This window comes from Asparagus officinalis, chromosome 10 (genome assembly GCF_001876935.1).
Source record: "Asparagus officinalis chromosome 10, Aspof.V1, whole genome shotgun sequence".
In the NCBI taxonomy this organism is placed as follows: domain Eukaryota; kingdom Viridiplantae; phylum Streptophyta; class Magnoliopsida; order Asparagales; family Asparagaceae; genus Asparagus; species Asparagus officinalis.
In genome coordinates this window covers 32,491,156-32,518,892 of record NC_033803.1, presented here as the reverse complement: position 1 = coordinate 32,518,892, position 27,737 = coordinate 32,491,156, and the positions used below count along the sequence as shown (strand labels likewise).

Here is a 27,737-nt window from a genome sequence, read left to right as displayed (position 1 = left end):
CTGCTGAACTAAAGACTAAAGGAGCATGAATTTCAGAAGAGAGGTGGAGATCGGATCGAGTTCGTCAGCATAAAGAAGAGGAGCTCCTCAGATCTACACTTATCGGTTCTTTGCCTTGAGATTGCCCCGTTGCGGTGATCTCTAGAAGAGTGATTATCTCACTGTTGCCAAGATAATTACTTTGGTTTCTTGATTCATTCGCGAATCAACGAAGCTTCGGATCTGATTTGATCGTTTGGTGGTCTATGGATATCAACATCCCTGTCACAAGCCAAGATCTCATGCAAGCAGTGGAGGATAAACGTCCGTTGCATTTGTTTTGACGAGAGTTTTATTTTTTTTTTATTTTTATTATGTAAGAGTCTTATAAAAAGACTATCTTTTTGTTTTTATTGTAACGACTGAAGTTGTAATGAATACATCAATGAAAACATCAACTTTCTCCCCAAACAGTAATGAAATCTTTATCATAGGTGTCATGCCCTGCTCATGGGTAATGACTTCGTAGGCAGAAAATTTATAGATTAAGAAATATAAAGTATTATACAAATACCATGTGACCTATTTTGGTTTATATCCACAACCACTCATAATACAAATACACTTGAAAACATAGGTCTCATCATAACAACATCAACATCACAATAAATATCAAAGTGCAAGTAAGAAAGAGATATGATAGCTGCCCAAAGTGTCAAGTCCATTAGATAGATAACTTTAATATCTAATATAAATACATGTGTTGGCTCAAACATGGCCATCAAATACTAGATAAGTGTCTAACTATGATATCATGAAGTAGCTACTGAATAGTAAACAATTAAACTAATCATTGTTTGTAAGCACTACTACATGGCTCTGACTACTTCCTCATAACTTCTTATTCAAGTATGCTTGGTCCGCTGCTGGGGGACTCAATTCATTATGTGAAGAAGGGGGTCAACAAAAAAGTTAAATGTAAGGTCAAAGCAAGAGCAATATGTGAAACTACAAGAATTAATGGTTAGCTGCATAATAATAAATATATCCTTATTAGCTAGACAAAAATAAATATAAGATTCACGAAAAAGATCATAAGTCTTAAATGAATATCATGTCGCGTTCTGCATGCAACATATATTAAAATATAAACAACATACTAAAGAAATTTATTATGTTCTTACATGTCGCGTTCTGCATGCAACATATATTAAAATATAAACAACATACTAAAGAAATTTATTATGTTCTTATTTAGATATGAAATGATTGAGTCTGTATTAAAATATAAACAACATACTAAAGAAATTTATTATGTTCTTATTTAGATATGAAATGATTGAGTCTGCCCGCTTAAGGTTGTTACACATATATAACACATAATTATCAAATAGGTACTCACATCGGAGTCCTTTGGCCAACTATCCAATCTTAAGATCTCATCATTTATCTCTCATCCCATTGCTATTTAACTTGTATATGTAATTTTATGCAATAAAATCCACATCCTATGGCAACCTTACACGATCTAGGTAGTACTAACTAAAACAGCTCAGATCTGAGATTAGCATCCTAGTCGACATGTGTAGTAGGAATAACTAGATCGGTGTATGCTACGTAGTCTTGGATATAGGTTTCTACATCCTTCTGCATGTACAAAGATTACAGTGTAAATCCTAATTTATCATTAACTCTTGCACCATTTAATTCATAATGATACTCATTTTATCATTCATTCACCTTTTGGTGAGTTCTACATTCATTTAATATGTACCGAGTTATCCTAGTGATTGAAACACTCCATATATTATGTATGTATCTCATGGAACTACTCCTACATCATCAATTACTTATAATTCTCTTTTAAACAAAGATTAAAAATAGATTAATAGTCTAAATAGACTTACTATAAATTAATGGATAAACAATATAAAACAAACAAATTAGATGGCTAACACCCAGATGTCTTAACTTACAACCAGACGCCTCCCCTAAAGGATCCAAATGTCTCTGAGAAACAAATCAAAAATATATTTCTATCAAACACCAATAAGACATCTAACTTACTGGACGAGACATCTGATTATGAATTAGACATCTACTATCAGACAACCAGATGTCTGAATTTGCTTCAGACATCTGATGTTGTCATGTCGCTGATGCATTGCTGGTCCTGCACGATTGATCTGCTATGACTTTTTTCTTCATCATTTTACCTCCAGTCACATTGTAACTTCTTGGAATTGTTAAATGGACTAAAACACCATGTTTTTACATATTTTTTAAGATAAGCAACAAAGAAAAATGAAGAACTAGGGTTTCGTATAGGTTTTGTGCATGTCTTCTAATTCTTTCGATCTGTGTATAGGTAAACCTTATTAAATGTAATGATAATTTACATAATACATCAGGAAAACATCATTTACGAAACCTAATAAGATTAACATGAATTTTCTAGGGTTTGTATCAGATTTCAAAGGAAAATCATCGAGTGTTAGATCATGAATAACCCCATATATTATGAACAAAGTCAAGAAAACCCTTGTCTAAATTTAAAAAATCATTTTCTCTTGCTGAATCTCCTATCTCTAGCCTACTTCTCCCGTACAACTCTTGCTCCCAAGATTGTGTTTTAAAAAAAGAAATGAAACCCTAAGTTTAAGGGGTATTTGTAGGCACTTGACCTATTTTCAAATATTATTTCTTTTACTCTTGTAACCCTTAGGTTATATGTAAAAAGTTCCTTTAATATGAGGTCCATTTCATGATTTAACATGAATATTGGTCTAATAAAGTTATACTTTATAGAATTTCATCACATCGAGTAGAAATAATTATACAATTTTGTAATCCCCTCAATTAAATATATAATTTAGTAAAAAAATCCGGGGCCTTACGTCCTGTCTTCTTATAATAAATTTCATCCTTGAAAATTCTAAACAAGGTAGATGTGTACGTCTAACAAATTTGGTAATTATCTGCTATTGAATCTCTCACTCCCAAGCAACTTCATTGGGTAAGTGCAGATTCTATTGCAAAAGCACTAAAGGAATGACATTGTTCTTTAGGTGGTTCACCCTGCGATCAACGATTGAAGTCAGATATTGAGTTTAAGATAAGTTCACTTTGTTTGTCAGCTTCGAATGATCTAAAATGTGACTCTCATTAGCTACATACTTCCTTAGCCGCAACATGTGGATCACATTATGCACACCTTGCAATGATGGCAGAAATTCTAACCTGTATGCTACATTGCCTACTTGTTCTATTCTATCAAACAGTTTGATATACAACGTACTCAACTTTCCATGAGTACCAAAATGATTAACTCTATGAGTCAGTAGAATCCTGAGAAACACATGATCTCAGACTTTGAATTCTAAAAGTCTTCTACCTATATCTACCCATTTGCGACATCTCTCCTGAGCTGTCTTAGGATGCTTGCAGTCTACTTTAATCTTCTCCTTAAATAATTAGATGAGCTTAGGACCTAATAATTTCTTCTTTCCTACTCCATCCTAACATAACAGTGATCCGCATTTCCTCCCATACAATGCCTCAAATGAGGTCATCTTAATGCTAGATTTGTGACTGTTATTGTAAGAAAATACTATAAGATGTAAGTAATCTTTCCATGAACCTCTAAAGTCTAACATGCATGCTCAAAGCATGTCCTCCAATATCTGAATAGTCACTTCATTATCCATTGGTTTGTAGATGATAAGTGGTGCTAAATTTTAATCTAGTGCCTGACCTCTCTTGTAAATTTTATCAAAACTGAGAGACAAATTGTGTGTCTTGATCTGAAGCAATAAAAATTGGTACCCCATGAAGTTGTACTAATTCTTGTATATAAAAACTCTGCTAACCATTCAGTAGTTTGCCCAACTCGAAAAGATATAAAATGAGTGCTCTAAGTATATTGATCAATGATCACCCAAACCATACTATTACACTTCTGGCTCCTAAGAAAAGTTGTCACAATATCTATAGGAGTGTGCTCCCGCTTCCATTTTGGTATTCCTAAAAGTTGCAATAGGCCAGTAGTAGTCTTTTGGTGCTCTGCCTTCACTTGTTCATATGTGAGGCACTTGAACACATATTCGACAATGGCACCTTTCATACCGTCCCCCAAAAACTTTAGGTCTTCATACATCTTCGTTCCTCCGAGACAAACTGAAACATCGAATAATGAGCTTCATCGATGTCACATTCCACACACAGGTGTGACTTGGTAGGCAAAATAGTTATAGAACCAAAAATATAAATTGATCTGTAAATACTAGGTAATATGTTTTTGTATATACATCCAAAACCAGTGGCGGATCTAGAGCCTTTTTAGTGGTGGTTCAAAATATGTGTTAATTTTTTTGTTCAAACGATATCCCCTCCAATGGGAAAGGGCCGAACTCGCCTTACGAAAAGGAAGTTCGCCTCCTCCCCACTGAAGGATTCACCTACAGGGACGGTACCCCTCCTCTAAAGGCAAACTAGGGCAAACTTTGCCCCAAATCGGGGAAATGAGTAACACTCATCTCCCTAAAGTCCGACGCCTAAGACTTACAAAAGATCGCCCAAACGAACCCATCAACATACCTGGGCGCGGCTCCAGAGCACCGGCAGGCATACCAGCGGAGAGACGGTCGGAATAACGTCCGGGGCCCGCACCTCTCACTTTGCATCTCTTAGATTTCGGAGCCATTGTAGGATGAAGCGGGAATTCTTTCCTGGGATGTTCCTTTCAAGATTTGAGAGCACGATAACTCCCAATGGAGGAAAATGGCTGAATTAGAAGGGCGGAGTTGTCCACGTGGCCACGACTGCCCTCGAAAAGCGAAAACCCTAACGGACAGAAGACGTGGCCACGATCAAATTCGACGGCTCAGATCACCCTCAGTATATCGAAAGGACCGAGGTTGGCGGCTACATCCGACGGTTGAACCCGAAAACCACGGCCACGATACCTATTCATTTAGCAAAATTTCAGGTGGTTCAAGTGAACCACTTTGAACATGAATAGGTCCGCCACTGTCCAAAACCACTCATAATACAAATATACATTAAAAGTATAGGTCTCTTCAAAATAACATCAATATCACAGAAATATTAAGCAGAAACAGATGAGAATAAATTAAATTGTCTAAGCATGATATCCACTAAATAGATAACTTCAATATTTGAGAAGAAATACACGCATTTTGTCAAACACAACCATTAAATCTGGATAATGTATCTTATGGACAATAAAGAAGTATCTACTGAATCAAAATAACTAATCAACTATCATTATTTATAGTAGTTTTGCCTTCAGACCCAAGGATTTACCCTGATTTACTTTTAAACCCAAATTATTTTATTTGTTTCTATAAACCTAAATAACTGTGTATTTATTTTTAAACCCATCCTCCCAAATATACTACATAACTATGTGGCCCACTCTAAAAAAATTTGTAAACCATTTTACCCCTTTCTCTCCCTCCATTTTATTTCCCTTTCCTCTAATTTTTTTGAGCTTGTAAAAAACTGCCTTAACTATTTTAATTACAAAAAACACCTAAAAATCTAAAAATTTTATAAAAGCATTCCCAAAAATTTAAAATACCAAAAATACACTGTAAATTTAGCAAAAAACACCTAAAAAATTCAAACCTACAAACAATATTACCGAAAATCTATTGTGAGCAGCACCTTAAAATTTATAATATGCAAAAAAGACCCTATAAATTTCAGCAATTGCAAAAAATCCCAAAAAGTATACATCCTTGTGTTTTTTATATTTAGATCTTTGGGGTTTTTTTAATTTTTTGGGATCTTTTTGCAATTTGAAACTTTTAGGTTATTTTCTATAGATTACAAATTTTTGCGATGCTGCTCATAATAGATTTTCGATATATACTGTTTGTAGGTTTGAAATTTTTGTGTTTTTTCCTAAAATTTTACATTTAAGGTGTTTTTTTAATAAATTTTTTATTTTTGAGGATTTTTTGAAAATTTTGAAAATTTTAGGATATTTTTTACAAATTCTAAATTTTTACGGGCTCTTTATAATTCCTAATTTTTTGGTGTGGTTTTTGTATTTTAAAATTTTAGCAATATTTTTATGTATTTTAAAAATTTATGTGTTTTTTTTTTGCAATTAACAAGTTAAGGGTGTTTTTATAATCTACTTGGCTTACCCACAAGCGGATTATAAATAAGTGGATTATAAGCCAAAGTGTTTGATAAATTTAGTGAGGTATAATCCATTTTTAATAGTAGAATGTTTGGCAAATGAGTGGCTTATAACCTATCATTATTGTCAAAATGACCCAAAAAATATTTAATGAGGGTGGAGAGAGATAAATAGGGCTTGGAACTTTGTGAAATGTGAGGGTCGTATTGGACTTTTACTCAGTCAAACCTTATGGCTTATAAGCCACCAAAAAAAAGGTAGGGTACCCCGCTCATTTCAATGGCTTGTAAGACAACATAAGTCATTACCAAACATGTCAAAAAATGTCTTATTAGTCAAAAAAGTGACTTATAAGCTAATTTGACCACTTGTCAAACTTGCTTTTAGTTGCATCGGATTCTCAAAAATTTTAAATTTTAGACCTAAACACAATTTTTCTTGGGGGGTTGGCGGGGCGAGGCGGTTGCAATCATTAAGAAGTTGCTAACATCTCACCTCCATTATTGTGATCCTATAGAAGTAAATGAAACGACTAATAAGCAATTATTTTAAGCCAAGTGTTTCCATCGTCGGCATCCTCATCCTTCTTGACGGATTTCAGTCCTCATCATCACAGTGTCCTGTCTTCGTCGTCGTCCTCATGATCGGCATCACTGTGCTCGCCCAAAGCATCGGTTGGGGTTTTCTGGTGGGTGATTCCAGTTGATCGGAATGGCAAATTGCGCACTAGAGCTGTACAATGTGGGAGAGCGGAAGATGCTAGGTAAAATATCTGTTTTGCTCTTTTAATAAAAAATAAAATAAAAACTATTTATCACAGCATCGAAATAGGGCTCATATTTGAATGGTAGAGAGATCATATTGTCATTCAGAATCGTCTGACCATATTCAGAATCGTCCTAATTAACCATAACTAGTATTATGCCTTTCAAAATTGCATTCCATGTTATTTCTTATTTAAAAAAAAGGGATTAGTTGGTAGATGATTATTACTGAAAATATAGTTCCTCTAGTTCTCAAATAAAAATTAAAGCCAATACAATGCACCTCTTTGTTGTGACTATAAATAATATCATGCCTTTTAAGATTGCATTCATTTTTATTTATTATTCTATACAAATTTGGTTAGATGATTATAGTCAACAAACTGCACATCTTACCTCTATCATGTCATGACGTGAAGAAGGAACTAAGAAACCAATCCTGCAGTCCTTAAAAGAAAAATGAAAAACTAGAAAAATGAGAGTCAACGAGAAGCACATCCTTACCTATATATTCATTTCTAACCAGCAACATCATTTTCATCTCAAAATTAAAGAAAGAGGAAGATGGGAGAGAACTCAGCTGAAAACCAATGGGTCATCGACCTTGAAGAGCTCCAAAGTATCAACTCTGAGACCGAGATAGAGAAACGAAAGAAGCATTGCATCTACAGGGTGCCGAACATCATGAGAGAGCTCAACGACAAGGCCTACACACCCCAGCTCGTCTCTTTGGGGCCTTACCACCACGGCAAGGCCCACCTCAAGCCCATGGAGCGCAACAAGCACGCGGCTCTCGCCCACTACCTTGAGCGGGCCAATAAGACTCTCGACGAGGTGAGGGAGGCCCTGAGGCCTAAAATTCAGGAGCTCATGGACGCGTACGATAGCCTGGAGGAGCCGTGGAGGGACGAGGACCGATTTTTGGATCTGATGATCCTTGATGGATGCTTCTTTATTGAAATGATGGTGTGGGGCAATGACGAGCTCTGGAGGCGGTACATGAATCGTGGCCTATGGATGGACATGCGCAGGATTGAAAATCAGTTGCCGCTCCTGCTTCTTGTTATCTTGATTGAAATTGGAGGTCACGAGGTAACCTGGTCACTTCCTGCAAACTAGTATTTATTATTTTTCGCGACTTTGACTATTGATTTAGTTGATATATGTTTAGTTCTTGGGACTGATTTTCTCCATGACTTGTAATGGTCGTTATTTTCTGTAGGAAGTCCAAAACATATTTCAATGAATTGCACTGATTTTTTAGAATATGAAATAAAAATGAAAGCTTGACGTTGCAGTAGGGTTGGACCTTTACTAGTGCTAAGAGCTAACAAATGACTGATCAGCAGGTTGAAGATTCCAAGAGCTTTATAAGAAATTGTGACGAAGTCCCCGACACCGAACTGAAAACCATTAGAGGAAAAGGCCTGCACTTGCTCGACATTTCAAAAAGGAAAATGACTACAGAAGGGAACTACATCCACGACCGCGACTTAACTGTCCGCACCGCCACAGAGCTCTTCCAAGCGGGGGTGAGCTTCAAGTTAGCTGACAGCATCTGTTACAGTGACATCAGCTTCACAAACGGAGTCCTGAAGCTCCCTCATCTATACTGCCACAGTAACACCGAGAATATGTTTCTCAATTACACTGCCTACGAGCATATACACAAAGGTACGGACAATACAGTGAGTAACTATGTCTTATTTATGGATAATATTATCGACACAGATAAAGATGTGGCGCTGCTCAGGAAGGCAAATATAATGTCTTGTACGACTGGAAGTGATAGCGAAATTGCTTCCCTCTTCAATCGTCTTACCCAGGGATTGCCTCTCTTGGATAAGATCCATGTTCACAGTGAGAATGTGAATATGAATATCGAAAATTACTGCAATAGGAGGTGGCATAAGTGGCGTGCAATTTTCATCCAGACTTACCTTAGCAATCCTTGGGTTTTCATCTCGTTTTTGGCAGCATTTAACCTCTTGGTTCTGACCGTTATCCAGACAACATACACAATCATGCCTTTCTACAAAAACTCTTGATCTTGTAAGATTCTGGATATATGTATGTACAAGTTGTAACATTTATGATCGCTTAACAAACAATTATGATATGTTTTGAATTTAAATGGGAAATTAGTACCATTCCTAAATGATATGATGGTAGTTATATTAGAAATAAATCAAGATCATTTGTATGTAATAATGAATACTTATACATGATTGAAAATGTGTCCTTTTCGGGAAATCATGATAGAACACAAACAAATGGGATTAGGTCCCCATTAGTCAATGTGTTATCCACTGTACTCGCACCCCTAGCTAGGTGAAAGAAGAAAATACAAGTGAAATTAAACCGGGGAAAACCCAAAGTGAAATACTTAAGTGAGAGACAAAAATTGTTAATTTTCCTTTCCACGTCTACTCACAATCTATTTTTTAAGAATTAGCAGAAAATGAAAAGGATTTGGATCTTTACGCTTTCTAAAAGTAGCAGAAAGATCAATTTTTTAAATCACAAATTTTGATTACGATATGGGAGAGAGAATGTGATCAATTTATTCATTGCCAAGATGATGCATATTTTTGTTTTGATTCCAAAAGTTCAGGTTCAAAAAAATATTAATCAATTCCGACCCATCAGCTTGTGCTATGTATTATACAAATTGATCACAAAAGTCTTGGCTGGAAGACTTTGCCCATATTTAAAGGAGATTATTGCTCCTAATCAATGCAGCTTTATCCCGAGGAGACAAGCTTCAGATAATATAGTTGTTGCTTAGGAGGTGATTCATTCGATTAAAAAAATGAAGGGTAAAGGAACTGCGATTTTCTAAAAGAGACACTCTCTTTGTTTGATTCCCTAATCTCTTGGGTCAATCTGATTATATTTTGTGTTTCTTCTGTCCGCATCTTGATCTTATGGAATGGAGAGGTCACAGAGGCCTTTCAACTACATAGAGGCCTACATCAAGGCAACCGGATCTCCCCATATCTCTTTGTTTTTCGCGTGGAAAGGTTGGGTAGTAAGATTTTAGAGTTAGTTGTAGAAAATAATGGAAGACAATAAGATTTAATAGGAGGTAGGCTCAAGTGTCTCATCTCTTTTTTGCTGATGACTCATTCCTCCTTTCCCAAGCCAAAATTTATTAAGCAACAATGATTCGACATTGTTTAAGCCAGTTTAGTGCGGCCTCTGCACACAACATCAGCCTCTCTAAATCCAAGGCTTTCCTGTTGGAATTGGGGGTGAAGCCCAAACCTTGCAGGCGAGTTTTTCCAAGCGAGGACGAAGCTCACGGTGGTTGCAGGCGGAGCTCTCGAGCAGGAGAGGAGCTCCCTCAGGCGAGCTTGCAATCCAGTCGATGAGGTGCAGGCGAGCTCGAGTTGTTGTTGGTGAGGTTGATGCATATCTGCAGGCGAGTCGAGCTTGAATCGTTCTTTAGGCAAACTCGAGCAGGCGAGTTCGAGTTGGCGAACTCTAGGAGGGCTCGCGACTTGCAGGCGAGATCGGAGGATTGGCAAGCCTGAGCGCTCGTTTGAGTGCGATCTAGGCTGTCGACAGCCAGTCGACAGCTCAGCTAGGGTTTCCCTATAAAAGGGAAACCCTAGGGCACGATATCGTTGTTCTTCTCACGATCTTTCGGCGACGGTTCTTCTCTTCCTAGAGGCGATTTCTCCTCTGTGCTCTCTCTCTCTCTCTCTCTCTCTCTCTCTTCAGCTTTCAACAGTGATTTGAGGGGGGACTTTAAGAAGGTTATTAAAGAGGGGTGAAGGGAATTAAGGGGGAGTTTATGAGGGACACTGTAGCTACAGTGTTATCCTTTGTATTTATTGAGAGATCTCAGTTTAAGATCTGCTCTGTTTTGTAATTTCTTGTTTGATTAATAAGAAATTTACTGTGTGACTTCCGAAGATGTAGGCAGTTGCCGAACCTCGTTAAATCTTAGCGTACTTTTCTCTATACTGCGTTTCTAGTGTTTTAGGGGTTTCGACGTAAATCGCCCAACAACTGGTATCAGAGCCTGAAACGATCTAGAGAAAGTCAGATTCAATTGGGAGCCATGGCCATAGATGAGGAAAAAAATAAGACTTGAGAAGTTTGTAGGAACAGATTTCGAATTCTGAAAAATACAGATAGATGATTATCTATAATAGAAAAATCTATATCAACCACTATCGGAGAAGAAGCCGGAGTCGATGAAGGAAGATGAGTAGATCCTTCTAGACAGACAAGCCCTCAGTATTATCAGATTGATGTTGACCCGCAATGTTACTTTCAACATAGCAAAGCAGAAGACCACGGCGGGTCTTATGGCAGCACTCTCAAATTTGTATGAGAAGTCATCGGGCACAAACAAAGTTCATTTGTTGCGGTGGTTATTCAATCTGAGAATGACGGAAGGCGCGTCAGTAGCACAACACCTCAATGAACTCAATACGGTCACAACCCAATTGAGTTCAATTGAAATTGAGTTTGATGAGTAAGTTCGGGCGTTGATACTTTTGTCTTTCCTACCAGAGAGTTGGAACGCTACAGTCATGACAGTGAGTAGCTCGTCGGAAAGCAACAAGTTAAAGTTCGATGACGTTCGTGATCTGGTTCTCAGTGAGGAGATCCGATGGTGGAAGTCGGGTGAAACTACAACCTCTTGGATACGTATACCTTGGTGATGATCAACCGTGTGCTATTGTGGTAAAGGTGTAGTGAAAATTAAGTTGAACAGGTCAGTATGAGAGCTGAAGGATGTCAGGCATATTCCCGACCTGAGAAAGAACTTAATATCCGTAGGCCAGTTGGCTGGCGAAGGATACACCATGACTTTCTATGGAGATGATTGGAAGATCTCAAAAGGGGCAATGACGATTGCCCGAGGCAAGAAAACTGGTACCCTGTATATGACAGTAAGTGCATATTGTTTGATCTCAGTTGTAGCAGGCAATGAGACTTCAAAGCTGTGGCACCAGAGACTCGGTCATATGAGTGAGAAGGGGATGGAGATCATGCACACAAAGGGAAAACTCCCAGGTCTAGAATCAGTTGATTTAGATATGTGTGAAGAATGCATACTTGGAAAGCAGAAGGGAGTTAGCTTTCAGACAAGTGGCAGAACCCCAAGAAAAGAGAAGCTAGAGCTCGTTCACTCAGATGTTTGGTGCCAACCACCACCACGTCCATTGGTGGAAAACACTACTTTATGACTTTTATCGATGATCACTCTTGGAAAGTGTGGGTCTACTTTCTAAAGCATAAGTCAGAAGTGTTTGAAGCTCAGGAGATAGAAAGCTATGGTCGAGAATGAGACCGGTCTGAAAATAAAAAAGCTTAGGACCGACAATGGCAGTGAATATGAAGACACCAGATTCAAGAAGTTCTGCTATGAGCACGGGATTAGAATGGAGAGAACCGTGCCCGGCACGCCTCATCAAAATGGTGTTGCTGAGTGGATTGACATGTAAACCCCAAAAATTTAGTGATATATATATATATATTATATGATATATATATATAATATATATAATATTATATATATATATATTATATTATATATAATATAATATATATATAATACTATATATATAAATAGTATATATAATTAATATGTGATTAACTATGCGATATTATTAGAGTTTTTATTTTGATAAATACAGTTAAATGTATGTAAGCTAGGATACTATGTGTGTTGAGTATAAATAAGTTCATTTGTGAGGAACAAAAAGATCAAAAACATTACAATGGCCAAAATATCATGAGGAGCCCTGGAAATTCCAGTCTGCGTTCGACCGTCAGCCGCGGATCGACCGCAGACGTCGGCCGCTCACAGGTCGACTGCCGCAGACCTACAGAAGCTTTCTCTCTCTGCCTTTGAGTTGGTTTCGGATTTCTAAAGCTCATATTCGTTTTTCTTGGTTTATATATCAATCTTTTACGAATTTTCTCAGTTTTTCTAAGAACCCTAACAGCCACCAAACCTCCATAAACCCTAACTTGATTCTTGGAAAAGATTGGAGGCGTTTGAGCGGGATTTTGTGTGGTTTTTGGCTTTTGGATTGGAGATCTTCTTTGGTTTGCCATCTTAAACGTTTTTCTACAAATCTCAGGCGAGTTCATCTCTGCTAATCCCCCTCCTAGTTTTTAAAATGTTTTTAAAGAGTTTTTAACATGTTTTATAGATCCAAATTGACTAGTTTATGAATAAAAGTCAATTCTTTTGTATTATATGTATAAAGACTAGGTCTTTCTATGTGAAAATAATGCGGTATAATTATGTACCAAAATTGCAAGTGCACAATTGATCAAGTTATAGTATAAAAAATTATCGATCCCACGAGGAAGGTGATTTTAAGAGATTATAAGAATTGGTTCTTATATTGTGTGCGTGACAAAAATAGGATTAAAGAATAAGTGTGATTGTGGACAGAGATATGATGAGTGGTTGTTTTTATTTATGTGCAAGTAACAATAAATTGAATTTTAGAGAAAGAAATAAGAATCAAAGAATAGAAATCACAAGGCAAGAAAGAAGAATGAATAAAATCAAGAAATAAAACCAAGAATGAAAAGAAAGCTTAAGAAAGTCAAGATGGAGGATTCAAAAGAGGAAGAAATCTAGAATATAATCCACTAGCTAATTTTAATTACAAAATACAAACTATTCTCTTTTTATTATAATTCAACTTAGATTTATTAAGCATAGACTATCAAACTATTTAAGGAAAGTATAACCTATCAAATTATCATCTAAGTCAAAATTACTATTCATGATAAGAACAATAAGAAGATAATAATCCTAGAATTCATAAGCATAACCTATCAAACCATTTAAGATAAGTATAGATTATCAAATTCTTCTTCTACCGATTAGTTCTCTAGTTGATTATCCTAAACATGAACATTTTAAGTGAAAGAGAAAAATTCATGCAATATAAAGGAAATTAGACTAGTTTTATACGATTCTAAGATTCCTACAAGAATTAATTTCACATCTCAAGAAATAAAAATAAGAAGAAAAAGAACTAATTACAAAAATAAAAAGAAAAGAAAAATCTAAACTATGAACAAGAAATAAATCTAACTACAAAGAATAAAAATCTAAACTACAAAATAAATTGTAGAAATTAAATGCAAGAAAATAAATCTACTCTACAAATTAAAGTATAAAATAAAATAAAAAGATAAGAAAATAAATCTACACTACAAGCATGAATGTAAATCTAACTAATAAGCAATAATAAAGAAATTACAAAAAAGAAATAAAAGAGGAAAATAAAAGAAATGTAAACCTTCAAATTGCTCTTCATCTCCATCCTCATCATTCAACAAAGAGGAGAAAAGAAAGTTCAAAGAGGAGAAAAATAATTATTATTAATTTCAACAAAAGTTACAATTTTTGGAAGGCCTTCTCAATTAAGAGTAGCCCTCCTCTCCAAATGGAGTTACAAAATTTTTCATACCTCTAACCCCTCACTCTCTACCCCTATTTATAGCAAACATCAGTGAATGAGAGCTATTAGATTAAAATCTTATCCAAAAATAATAAATTTCAGCCTTAGATTCGTAACTAACTGCCTAGTGTATCGATACCAGCATCGATAGGGGTATCGATACCAGCATCGATAGGGGCATCGATGCTGGCATCGATACAGGCATCGATGCGGGCATCGATGCTCCCATCGATGCAGGCATCTATGCCTGCCTCTCTTCTTTTGCTGTCCGTAGAATTCCTTGTTGTTTGCTTTTGGGCTTTGGACTTTGGGCTTTGCTTGACTTTTGGGCTTGGATATTTTTCTTCTTTTGGGCTTTTGGATAATTTAGAAATTGATTTTCTAATGGGCTTCTTTGCTTCATTTCTTCATTTAATCAACGGGTTTTTGTTGAGAGATTGGAGTTTGAGATTTATTCTTCATTAACCTGCAATTAAAAGATAAAAATAATTATTAGTGGTATATTTATTCATATAAAATAGATAATAAGGGTATAAAACTCTTGCTATTCCTCTAGCAAAGAAAATAAAAAGAAAATTATAACTCACTTTCGCAGGAATCGCGGTTGTATTTAGCGCATAAAACAAGCCTTTAAACCCCTAGGTTATCCTAGTGGACGAGTTGTAGTCTCGTGAGGGTTTGCAGTAAATATACCCATAAAATTCGGTCAATCTTGCCAAGTTAAATAAGTCAGTAAATAACTATTTTTCCTTGATATATTTAGACATTCTAATTGAAGCTAGTTAATAATCAAGAAAACATTTTTATATATAACTCCAATGTAACTCTTTTAGAAAATCTTTTTCATTATAGCAATACAAAACCAAGTCAAGTCTTAGAGATTTAATTAAAAAGTTTTGAAAAGAACATGCTAACTCTTTGTTTTAAATAACTTTCAAGTCTCTTGATCAAAAATTATTTTTCAAAACCATATATACAAAACAACAATATATATAAAAAAATTGGTTAGTGTTATATGTATATAATTTAATTTTTTTTTTCACTTTTTAATTCTTGATGATTGTTTTCTATTTTAACGGGCTTTCTAAGTGACCATTTAACGAGTTTTGGGCCAATGAATCCCAACCCAATTGGGCTTAGGTCATTAAGTATAAAAATACTCCTTAGGCTTAATTACTCAGTCAACTTAGACTTTATACGATAGAATCACCTTGAATCTAAGAGTTTTTTTTTGTGTACATTTTTCGCACTCTTCTTTTATAAGGTTAGTTTTTTTTAATATATATATATGTGTGTAAGTATATATAGTCTGAAAAAATGTGTAAATCAAGATAACTTAAAAAAAATATTTTCAACTCTAAGTTAAGCATGCAAAAATTTCATTATTTTTAATTAAAAATCTAAGATAAGACTTAAGTAAAGTATACTACTTGAAAAATTATTTCTTAAGAATTTTATTTGGAGTTATCATAAAAGGTGAACTTGAGTATGTCACTAAGTAGGAATTAGAAAATTTAAAATCTATCAATTAGATCAGTTATTACTTAACTCTATTAATTTGGCAAGTGATAATATTTTTATAAATTTTTTTACTAAAACTAACAAAAAAAATGCTGGGAGAAAAAATACTGAAACAAAATACTAACTAGCAAAATATAAACAAAAGCTAACTAGCTTACACCCCCATTGTTTGCGTCGAAAATTATTATATTCATTGCGGTATTCATTACAACTTCGGTCGTTACAATGAAAATACAAAAAGATGGTCTTTTTATAAAACTCTTACACAATGAAAATAAAAAAAATACAACTCTTGTTCAAAACAAACGCAGGGAGATCGTTTATCGGTCTTCTGCTTGCGTGGGATCTTTGCCTGTGCCGGGGTTTATCCGTGGACCGCCTTTGATCTGGATCCGGTTGATGAAAAATTCGGCAGAGCTTCGTCTTCACCGAGGAAGTATTTGATTTGAAGCGCTGAGATCGACCAAGCGAAATCAGGGCTCTTCTCGAGATTAAGACTAAGCCTAATCTCAAGGGACGGACGAGAACGGGCGTCGGATCTCTCGAACTCTCCTTCTTTATGCCGAAGAACTCGCCAAGATCTGTCAACCCTCGCTGAAATTCGTGCTCCTTTGACTCCACAATCCGGCAGCACCTCCTCGTCTTGATAATCAATCGCCCCCCAGAAATGAGCACCCGAGCTCGTATTTATAAGCTTCAGAAGCGGTTATTTGGATGAGAACAAGTGATTTGGCTCTATCTTCAGTTAACAACAGCCTAACCACGTTTGGGGATGATATCAGGTCAGTTAGAAACCCCTGGAACCAACAAATCTCGAGAAAAACCATCAAAAACCGAACCCGATCGAAACAGCGCGCGCAGGACAAGTCTGACCCGCGCTTGCGCGGGTCGGATGGATCCGACCCGCGCTTGCGCGGGTCGGATGGAACCGACCCCGACCCGCGCTAGTGCGGGTCAGTTTCGGCCGTCCCGCATCGGCGCGGGTTCCGAAGTCTGACATTTTTTGGTTTTCCGACTCTTCCGAGATTTGTAGTTTCTCCCGTTTTGCATGTTTGACCGTCTTGTTGACTTGCATACTTCGTTGCGGGATTGACTGTCGAACGCACGTTGGTTGATATACGCGCGTGTTGATTGACGCACGTGTGTTGATCGACGTGCACGAACTGATTGTCACGCGTGTGTTGATCGACGCGCATGAACTGATTGACGCGCGCGTGTTGATTGACGCATGCGAGCTGATTGGCGCGCGCGAGCTGACTGTCGAGCGCGCAGGTCACTTGATTCGCCGTTTTGCTTCAGGCGCTTGTCGGCGTCAGATAATCCTCTTAGACTCGGATAACGATGTTCGTCGTCTTCTCTCTGTCTCAAGCTGTGTGCGGACACCTATAGGTATTTTTAGACGCCTACAGATACCCCCTCCAAAGTTCAGACTGGCGTCCAGGCCATTAAACGCAGGGTCTCAACCCGTATCTAAAGTTTGGAACGCAAGCTTTAGACCTGCGTTCGGATTATTGAACGCAAGGTCTCTAAAATTTTGAACGCAAGGTTCGGACATGCGTTCGGAAACCCGAACGCAGGGTCTCAACCTGCATCCAAAATTCTAAACACAAGGAACGATGGAGCTAGCCATACGTTTAATTGGTAAACACTGAGAATTATCTCTCGAGTTTAAAGATGGAATACGGATCGCCAATCAAGGGTCGAAAATGGGAGATCTGCTGAACCCACCCCCAATGGCTCAATCTGGTTGAAGGAACTAGCGACGAAGGCGTGAGAACCTGATCATCCCCGGAGGCTCCATCCAAAGGAACATCCGGAGCTTGGGCGGTCTTCGATTTGGAGGCCATTTTCTTCTTGGGTCCCATGGCAACCGTGAAGTGGAAGACGAAGATGGGCGGAATATTCAGGAACGGATCTTTTCCTCCGTTGAAGCGCTGGAGAAGATGAACAGTAGCCCTGTTTAGAAATCAAGTAAGAAAGGGAAAAGTCGAATGACTTTTTGATTTGACCTCAGTGGTCCATTTATAAACAGCTGTAGCTGTCAAATCGAAACGAGATTTTAGGTGAGGTATTCTTTTATTGAGGAGTCTGGAGTGCTTTGGATAAGATAGGCCATCTCCTCAATTTCGTAGAGTGACCTTGAACTATCTCAATTCAACTTCTTCAGTCTTCAATCTATTCATTGTTTTGTCGAATAGGTGAAGTTCTTCCGGCGCTGCGTTTATCGTCTGACCGCTGTCAAAATCTTGAACTGAGATTGGTGTGTAACTTTCTGAACTTAGCTCTTGCCATTGAGTTGACTTTGAACTAATCCTCTCCATCGGGAATTCATATCTGATTGTAACTGAAATCCTTGGAGTCATCTTTTGCCTTATTTTGGCGAAATTGCTGATGCGTTGACCGGCATCGATCTTTACTGTAACGCGTTGACCGGCGTTAACACAGTTTATACTCGTACGTTCACTGGAGTCTACACAGTTTAAGCTCTTAAAGCATTGGAGCGTGAAGGTCCCGAATGTTGGGCTGCAGGACCAACTATTAAAGCTGATTCATCTGCACGTGTGAATCTTATCCTGAAGTTTGTTGGATGTTCAAGTCATGAGACCAACTAATGAAGCTGATACGTCAATGACTCGCATTTATAGAATTTTTGGTAAATTCTCAGCCATCAACGGGTTTGATAAGCCTTTACTGACTACCGTTTGAGTCGGGCTAGCATGCAGATTGTTTAAGTCTGTTTCGCATGTAACGTTATGCTAAAAGAGTTAACTCTTTTAGTGCTACGATATTAAATACGTAGACTTCGAGTTAACTCTTTTAGTGCTACGATATTAAATACGTAGACTTCGTCTTTCTCCTGTGAAAAAACTAAACAGCGACGTGTATCAGACGTAGACTTTAAGGTTTTTGGCAAACCCTCAGCCTTCAACGGATTTAGCGTGCCTTTACCGATTACTGTTTGAATCGGGCTTGCATGCGAATTGTTTAATTTCGTTCCGCATGTGACGTTGTGTTAAAGGAATGAACTCCCTTAGACTTGATGCTACAATATTGAATACGTAGACTTCGCCATTGTTACAGCAATAGGCTACCCGGCAACGTGCGTTAGACGATGACTTATCCCTACTTAGGCTTCAGGATAAATGTCCCCAGATTGGAATTCTGGTGTCTTCTTCAATCAGTGAAAGACTAAACCGGCAACGCGAGTTAGGCGTTGACTTATCCCTACTTAGGGTTCGGGATAAAATTCCCCGCGCGTGTGAGGCGCGGATTTTGGCGTTATTAATAACGGCCTGCCACAATGTCAAATATGTGGGCTCTTGTCCTTTTTACGGCAAAAGACTAACCGGCAACGCGTGTTAGGCGTTGACTTATCCCTGCTCAGGATTCGGGATAAAATTCCTCGTACGTGTGAAGCACGGATTTTGGCGTTATGAATAACAACCTACCACAATGTCGAACATGTGAGCTTTTGTTCTTTTTACGGTTAAGAGCTAACCGGCAACGCGTGTTAGGCGTTGACTTATCCCTGCTCAGGATTCGGGATAAAATTCCCCGTGCATAAAAGACATGGATTTTTGTTGCTACGATGCTGAATACGTAGACTCGGTTGTTTTTACGGGAACGAACCACCCAGCAACGCGGGTTAAGCATTGACTTATCCCTACTTAGGCTTCGGGATAAAATGCCCCAGACTGGATTCTGGTGTCTTTTTCAATCGGTGAAAGACTAAACCGGCAACGCGTGTTAGGCATTGACTTATCCCTACTCAGGATTCGGGATAAAATTCCCCGTGCCTGTGAGGCATGGATTTTAGGAGTTGAAAAGGTGGTGTCTTCTCTTGGGGCAAAGACGAACCCGAAACGGGAGAGGAAGAATTTTATATTCTATCTTCCAAAGCTGAAGAGGAAGAATTTTATATTCTATCTCTAGTTGTAAAAGGAAACTCAAAGTGGGATCTCCACTTCAAGAATCCGGGAATGTGAAACTAAGAGTGGGATCTCCACTCCGAGAATCAAAAAGATTCGGATAACCCTAACTGTCGGAAGGTTTGATTACCAAACTAAAGATGAATTTCTCGTTTTTCGAGAGGGAATTGTGGTTTTGGTCCTAATTGTAGGAAGGTTTGACCAGGTGGGAGGTTTGAGGCGACCCTAACTGTAGGAAGGTTTGATCGCTCGATTTGTGGACCTCTCGTTCATTGAAGGAATCGAGAGGAGGATTTTGGTTGTGGTCCTAACTGTAGGAAGGTTTGACCAAGTGGATATTGGGAGTGGGAGTACAAATCACAGCGAGAGTATTGACTTGTACAAATCACTCAGTAGGGGTTCTTGGTTTAAGTGATAATGACTTAGCACGAAGGGGTTTGACATTTCGTCAAGGATTGACAGATCAAAATTCTAAGCATTATATCTGGACTCTAACCATGAAAGTGTTGAGTGTACGAACATAGCGGGAGTTTGAATGGATTAAACAGGAAAGAATTTTGGTGGTCCCACCGTCAATTAGTCTGATCGGTGGGGGATTTTGTGGTGGGAGACAGTGAGTCGTTAAGCACCAATGAGAGTTTTGTGAGGGAAGATTGATCTATTGAAGTGATCGAATCTCATCTCAGCAAAAGAGTATTTGGAAGTCATACTAGGAGTTTAATGTTTATCACTTTGTTCATAATGATCATGTTATCCCTAAGAATATTACATTTAACATTCTTCCGGGAACTTTCCGTTACATGAATTATCCACCCCCAGCTTTCTTTGCAAAACTAGGTGTAACGAGGAGTACGTTATCCTCAGTCGCATGTTCGGGTTATCCTTAAGAATATAAGATTCTCCAGGAACTTCCCGTTACATAAATCATCCACCCCCAGCTTCCTTTGCGAAACCGGGTTTAACATTGTACTTAGTTGGATGACCGAGAAGCAGTTTATACTCATATACTCTTTGGAGTGTGAGAAGGAGCAGTTTATACTCTTAAACTTGTCGGAGTCTTCATTCGTCTCAATTGAGCGATATAACGCCGGCTTCAATCAAGGTTTGGATGCTATTTTTGAGCGCAAAGCAATCCTTGGTGGGATGAAAGATCCTCCTGTGGTACGCACAATATTTTGGATCCGCAGTATTGTCAGCTTCCTCCTGATTTACGACAGGTGGCAGCTTGATCTTGTTGTTTTCAAGGAGGGACTCGAAAATGGCTGGAACATCTTCATCCTTGAAGGAGTACTCTTTTTGGAGTCTTGAACCCGAAGTCTTCTGCTGTCTTCGGGGTTGCTGTTGCGACGTCTGATTGGCGTCAACAGCTGCTGCAGGTGTTTTCCCTTTACTACGGGAGGCGAAATTTGATTTCAGAGAATTAGCCGTCAGTTGACTTCTTTCGGCCTTCTTCCTTCGGAGGAAGCGTTCGACTTGTTCACCGCGCACCTTCAAGTCTTTCCAAGTGTTGGACGGTGCGACTCCCATAACTTCCAATATCTCAATAGATAGGTAGTTATGACATGTCTGGAGGATGAAGTCCTCCGTGATCGGATCTCGGCAATTCATTGCCTTATTCCTGAAGCGTTTGACGAAGTCATCGACTGTTTCATCATCTTCTTGTTTTTCATCGAAAAGTGTCCTGATGGATACCTCGTCGTCGTCATCAAAGAAACTGCTGAGGAATGAGCTCTCCATATCGTCCCAGTTGTTAATACTTTCGGGCTTGAGACGGCGGTACCAATCGAAGGCCGGCCCGCGAAGGGTGCTAACGAATGACCGAACCATCAAGACTTCATTGCCGGAGATCATACCCAAGTGGGACTTGAAGTAGATCAGATGCTGTGTGGGCGAACCATTCCCGTCAAACGGCGTGAAGTTAATCAGGTTGAACTTCACCGGGTATGCTATTGAATCCCACTTTCTTGGATAGGGACATGGAATGCCGGTCCTTTTCACCTCTTGAGCAGACATTAGAGCGTTGATTTTGCTCTCGAGATCTTTTACTTTCTCATCCTCGCTCGTATCGGGGCTTTGCATAGCCGTTTCTATTTCGAATTTAAATGCTTGCTTCTGCTTGGCTAGAGCATCCTCAACCATTTTAGTTGCTTCTTCGGTGTTAATCATAAACACTTCGCGGGATTGCCCTGGGCTAGATACCGTATTGTCAGAAGCGACTGCAGAGTTAGCATCCGATGCGTCATCGTCCGACGATAACCCTCTCTGCATTCTTTGGTTGTCCCTGCATCTAGTGGTCCCTGATCGCAACCGGGTTAGACGATGAGATATAAGCGGGTCAGAGCTAGAAGGTCGAATCGACTTTCCCTTATCAGCCATATTTATTGTGACTTTTGGGAGTTCGTCACCTTGAACAACCGATCGCTTTTTACGGAGACGCTTTGGTTTGGACTTAGTCATTCCGTTGGAGATCCTCTCGAATACGGAGACCCTCTGCGGAGCGGGGTGCACGGGCAGTGAGATTTGGTTTCTCGGGCATATCTCTTCCGAGACTCGTTCATACCCCCAGCCCGATAGTACAACTCATCGGTCAGATGACCGGAGCAACCTATCGTGTGTTGACATGACTCCCCTGGTATAACGTTGTCATCGTCAGATGAATATGTTTCTTTCAGGAGATTTGCTGCTTTATTAGCATTCTTAAGAGTCACGTATTTAGAACTACACTTTTGGGAGTGCAGGATCTCAACAGGCTCTTGGTTTTGGATAAACACCCCCAGGCGGGTAGAAATTGGAGTTTTTCCTTTATAAGAAGGCTTGAAATTGTTGCGAGGGCGTGTGCGACCCGCAGCTCGACGAGTCGCTCGGGGTTCAGTCACCGGACCCAAGCATTCTTCGATCAGAACTTTACCTCGATCCTCGTGCAAAGGACCCAGTCGATTGACTATCCTCACCTTGAAATGGGACAAGTCCACACTATCCCGGTGCTCCGTCGGAGGTGCGGAACTCGAAGGGATCAACGAAACATGTGCATAACTTCTTCTGTCTTTACCCTGACGCGGGTCAGACTTGAGTGTACCGCGGGTCGGATCTGGGTGACCTGTGAATCGGCGGGTCAGATTGGAGTGACCTGCAAATTCAAGGGTCGGATTGAAGTGACCTGCAAATTGGCAGGTCGGATCGGAGTGACCTGCAAATTGACGGGTCGGATTTGAGTGACCTGCAAATTGGTGGGTCAGATTGAAGTGACCTGCAAATTGGCGGGGCGGATTGAAGTGACCTGCAAATTAACGGGTCGGATCGGAGTGACCCGCGTGCCGGCGGGTCGGATTCAAGTGACCCGTGATTCTCGATCTTCTCGGCTGCCGTTTTGGATTTTGGCCTCCAAGTTTGATGTAGTCTTGGTTGTTTCTTAGCTATGTCCTTCTTCTGCATCTTTTGTGCTTTTTGCACAAGAATTCGCGTGCGCGCAAGCGCGCGGCGCTTTTGAATTCGCTCCTCCAGAGTTGAACGGATCCTTTTGATTTGGACTCATTCATTTGCTATTGGTTTGGAGGGGAGGACATATGTCCGCTGTTGGGCTGCTTGGCGTTGCCTAATTTTCAGATCCGCCTCGTAACGGATCCCGTCAATTGACTCCAAGGCTCTAGCGAGTTGGCGCGCACAGCGTTGGCGCTGCCTTTGACGAGCTCTCTTCGATAAAATGGGCGTGCCTTCTGTACTCAATTCCTTGATTGAGGAGGAGTTCAGATCTGCAGATCCGGACTCATTGGAGGTCGGAAGGGCGTTGCAAGGTTCAGCTACCGCAACAACGGGGGCGTTGATCTTCCTTCGCTTGCGAGAGGCGGAGGATCTGGAGGAGGAGGACGACAGATATTCCTCGAACTTCAGTTGGTCGAACTCGTACTCGACCACTTCTTCAACCGGGATGCAGATCCGAGGTTGTGACACGACAGCTCCGACAGCGAAGCTGTTGGCTCCCACTGTGGTCGCCAGTTTGTTTGCGTCGAAAATTGTTATATTCATTGCGGTATTCATTACAACTTCGGTCGTTACAATAAAAATACAAAAAGATGGTCTTTTTATAAGACTCTTACATAATGAAAATAAAAAAATACAACTCTCGTTCAAAACAAACGCAGGCAGATCGTTTATCGGTCTTCTGCTTGCGTGGGATCTTTGCCTGTGCCGGGGTTTATCCGTGGACCGCCTTTGATCTGGATCCGGTTGATGAAAAATTCGACAGAGCTTCGTCTTCACCGAGGAAGTATTTGATTTGAAGCGCTGAGATCGACCAAGCGAAATCAGGGCTCTTCTCGAGATTAAGACCAAGCCTAATCTCAATGGACGGACGGGAACGGGCGTCGGATTTCTCGAACTCTCCTTCTTTATGCCGAAGAACTCGCCAAGATCTGTCAATCCTCGCTAAAATTTGTGCTCCTTTGACTCCACAATCCGGCAGCACCTCCTCGTCTTGATAATCAATCGCCCCCGCTGAAAGGAGGCCCTAAGCTTGTATTTATAGGGCTTCGGAAGCGGTTATTTGGATGAGAATAAGTGATTTCGCCTTATCTTTAGTCAATAACAGCCTAACCACGTTTGTAGATGATATCAAGTCAGTTGGGATGCTCAGGAACCAACAAATCTCGAGAAAAACCATCAAAAACCGAACCGGGTCAAAACAGTGCGCGCAGGACAAGTCTTACCCGCGCTTGCGCGGGTCAGCGCGGTTCGGCCAAAGCCGACCCGCGCTGGTGCGGGTCGGTTTCGGCCGACCCGCGCTGGTGCGGGTCAGTTTCGGCCGTCCCGCCTCGGCGCGGGTTCCGTAGTCTTACATTTTTTGGTTTTCCGACTCTTTCGAGATTTGTAGTTTCTCCCGTTTTGCGAGTTTGACCGTCTTGTTGACTTGCATACTTCATTGCGGGATTGACTGTCGAACGCACGTTGGTTGCTATACGCGCGTGTTGATTGACGCACGTGTGTTGATCGACGTGCACGAACTGATTGTCACGCGCGTGTTGATCGACGCGCATGAACTGATTGACGCGCACGTGTTGATTGACGCATGTGAGCTGATTGGCGCGCGCGAGCTGACTATCGAGCGCGCAGGTCACTTGATTCGCCGTTTTGCTTCAGGCGCTTGTCGGCGTCAGATAATCCTCTTAGACTCGGATAATGATGTTCGTCGTCTTCTCTCTGTCTCAAGCTGTGTGCGGACACCTATAGGCATTTTTAGACGCCTACAGATACCCCCTCCAAAGTATTCCAGACTCATTCTTTTATTGAGGAGTCTGGAATGCTTTAGATAAGATAGGCATTTTTAGACGCCTACACCCATACCCAGACTTTGCAGTGTCCTCAAGGCAAATAATATCCAAAATATCATAGTTTAATAAGTCCATGACAAAATAAAAATCAAAGACAGGGTAAAATAAAAAGAACATCCCTCACTGCTCATCTCCTGATATATCGTCATCCACATCATCAGCGGCAGCTGCTAAACTCGGTCCCGCCTCATCCTCTCCTGGGAAATCATCTGGCTGAAATGGTGTGATATAACTATGAAGCTCAGGTGGAGGTCCATATGTATCTCCATGTTCTCTCTGCCATCCTCTCGCCAAATATACTAGGGTATCGGTGGAGTAGCTCATCTGACCATGTATGTCGTGTATATGCCGCTGCATCCTGTGCATCTGACTCTGCATTCTGTCCATGCGAATCTGCATCCTGTCCATGCGACTCCGCATCGTATCCATCTCCTCTCGAGTGGGGTCATGTGTAGCTGGCTGGTGCTGAGGAGGCTCTCTACCTAAAGGACCGGACTGATCTCGCCCTGAAATGCTCCTCCTCACAGTCTGATCATTTAGTAACTCATTCCCTGCTTTTAACCTATCCTCTGAGAATACTGGAACATGAAATCTATGGCAGAGTCTAGTGATAAAATATGGGTAAATGAGCTGAGTACGTGATGCAGACTGTGTCCTGACCCAATCCAACACATTCTCCACTGATGAGCGCATTCATACAAATATAATCCTCACTATATCAAATTGCTGACCAGTGGCTATCCAAAAGAGAAGGAGAATATCGTGTGGGGTAATGACAGAGTATGCAGTGGTGGGTTTCAAATCAAAGTTCAGGAAAAGATTAAGTAATCTATATTCTGGTTTGAGATTTCCTGAACCGAAACTAGATGTAAAGATCCTCCCACACAAGGTTGTAGACATGTTATTGTATTCTAGTGTACCAGATTGTAAAGTGGAGGCTAAATGGAAGTAATCTGGTACATCAGTGGGTGGTTGTGCAAGGTCAAGGGTAGCACGGATAGTGAAAAGATCGAAAATAACCCTAACACCCCTCACGATAGAAAAAGCTGAATATTCTCTATCTGGATCAATCTCCCATCCAGAATAGAACTCATGCACTAATGAAATGTTTGCTTTTTCTAAGGGTTTAGTCATCATGCTCCTAAGACCTACTGCAGTTAACATGGTGGCTGTAGAATGATATGTATGTAATGCACTCATCTAAAATCCCCTCTTAAAATGAATGTTAAGACCCACAATTCTGGCTAAAATAGTGGGTCTATCTATGTCGGTATCAGATGGATCAAAAGATGATGAACTTGCTCGAGATTTCTTTCTTGGGGGGTATCTACAGAAAAAGAAAGAAAAGGAAAAAAAACAAAATTTCAATATTATTATTTACTTATTATTATTATTTTAATTTTTTTTGAAATGGATTTAGCTACCAATTGTTCAACATGAGTTAATTTCAAGTTATAAGAATTTTGTTTTGACAATCAATTTCCTCAAAATTGTTCTTTTAGACAAAAATGTTAAAATTTTGATAACTTGATCGGTGAAACATACATGTTGAAATGACAATTATAAGCTAAACCGTGCACTTGTTGAATAAAATATCCGGTACAAATTTACCCCCCCCCCCCCCCCAAAATTTTTTTTTTTGGATTTGCATAAAACACCAAATTTTTTTTTTTCAGATTTTATTCTCAATTTGAAATAAATACTCAATTGAATGTCTGAAGATTATGTGATTTTGCATAAAAAACCCTAACAATTTTTGGGTTTGCATAAAACACCCTAATTTTTTTTTTAGATTTTTGTACAAGACATCCTCAATTGAGTTCTAAGTTCAAACCCCCAAGAAATTTTCGGATTTTGTATAAACCCCCCCAATTTTCGGATTTTTGGACAAAATCCCCAAATTTTTGGCAAATCCCCAAATTAAACCCTCAATATGTTGAATTGATCACTTTTAATCACCACATCATCCAAACTATGATAATAATCCAAAATTATTCATGATTTAATCACCACATCATCCATGAATTCAAAAATTGAAATTACAAAATCAAGTTTAGAAATCATACCTTGGGGAGATGAGGAAGAAGAACTAGAAATTGAAGAAATCTCCTCCTTGTGATCTTGATTTCGTGTAAGTTGGATGGGTTAAAGAAAGTAAGGTTTGAGAAAGGGGGGAATTCGGTTATGGGAAGATGAATTGAAAGAAAAGAGAAGAAAGTGGCTTGGGCTGCGGTTTTAAAAACAGCATGATCTGGGCATCGATGCCCAGAACCATAGTGTTTGGGCCTATGATGCCGGCATCGATGTCAGCATCGATGCTGGCATCGATGCCTAATATTTTGGTGTCTGAGCCTAGCCAACCGGGCTTGCTTATTCAAATTTTGTTGTTTTGTTTTGTTTTTTTTCTTTCTTTTTCTTTTGGGCCTGATTTTTGGGCCAGCCTATTGTATATTGTTATTTTTTTTTTATGTTTTGTTTGGGCCATAGAAAATGGCCTAGGAAAAATTATATTTGATATATATTTATTTTTTTTTCAACGTTTTTTTTAACAAAAATGAGGAATATATATGTATATATGTTTTGAAAAAAAATATATA

At 39.4% G+C, this 27,737-nt stretch overlaps 1 protein-coding gene and 1 pseudogene across 2 annotated transcripts; one reads left to right on the top strand and one right to left on the bottom strand.

Annotated features, from left to right (window-relative positions):
- On the top strand, window positions 6,724-9,078 carry LOC109825958 (UPF0481 protein At3g47200-like). Of its 2 annotated transcripts, none has more exons than XM_020392883.1 (3): window positions 6,724-6,914; window positions 7,470-8,007; window positions 8,265-9,078. In XM_020392883.1, exons 2-3 carry the CDS (start codon window positions 7,480-7,482, stop codon window positions 8,961-8,963), a joined length of 1,227 nt encoding a protein of 408 aa, XP_020248472.1. In that variant the 5' UTR covers window positions 6,724-6,914; window positions 7,470-7,479; the 3' UTR covers window positions 8,964-9,078. The 2 variants fall into 2 exon arrangements, with proteins under 2 accessions (XP_020248472.1, XP_020248471.1); XM_020392882.1 differs by having other exon boundaries at window positions 7,442-8,007.
- The window catches only part of LOC109826611, a 20,658-nt pseudogene continuing 3,815 nt past the window's right edge, over window positions 10,895-27,737 (bottom strand).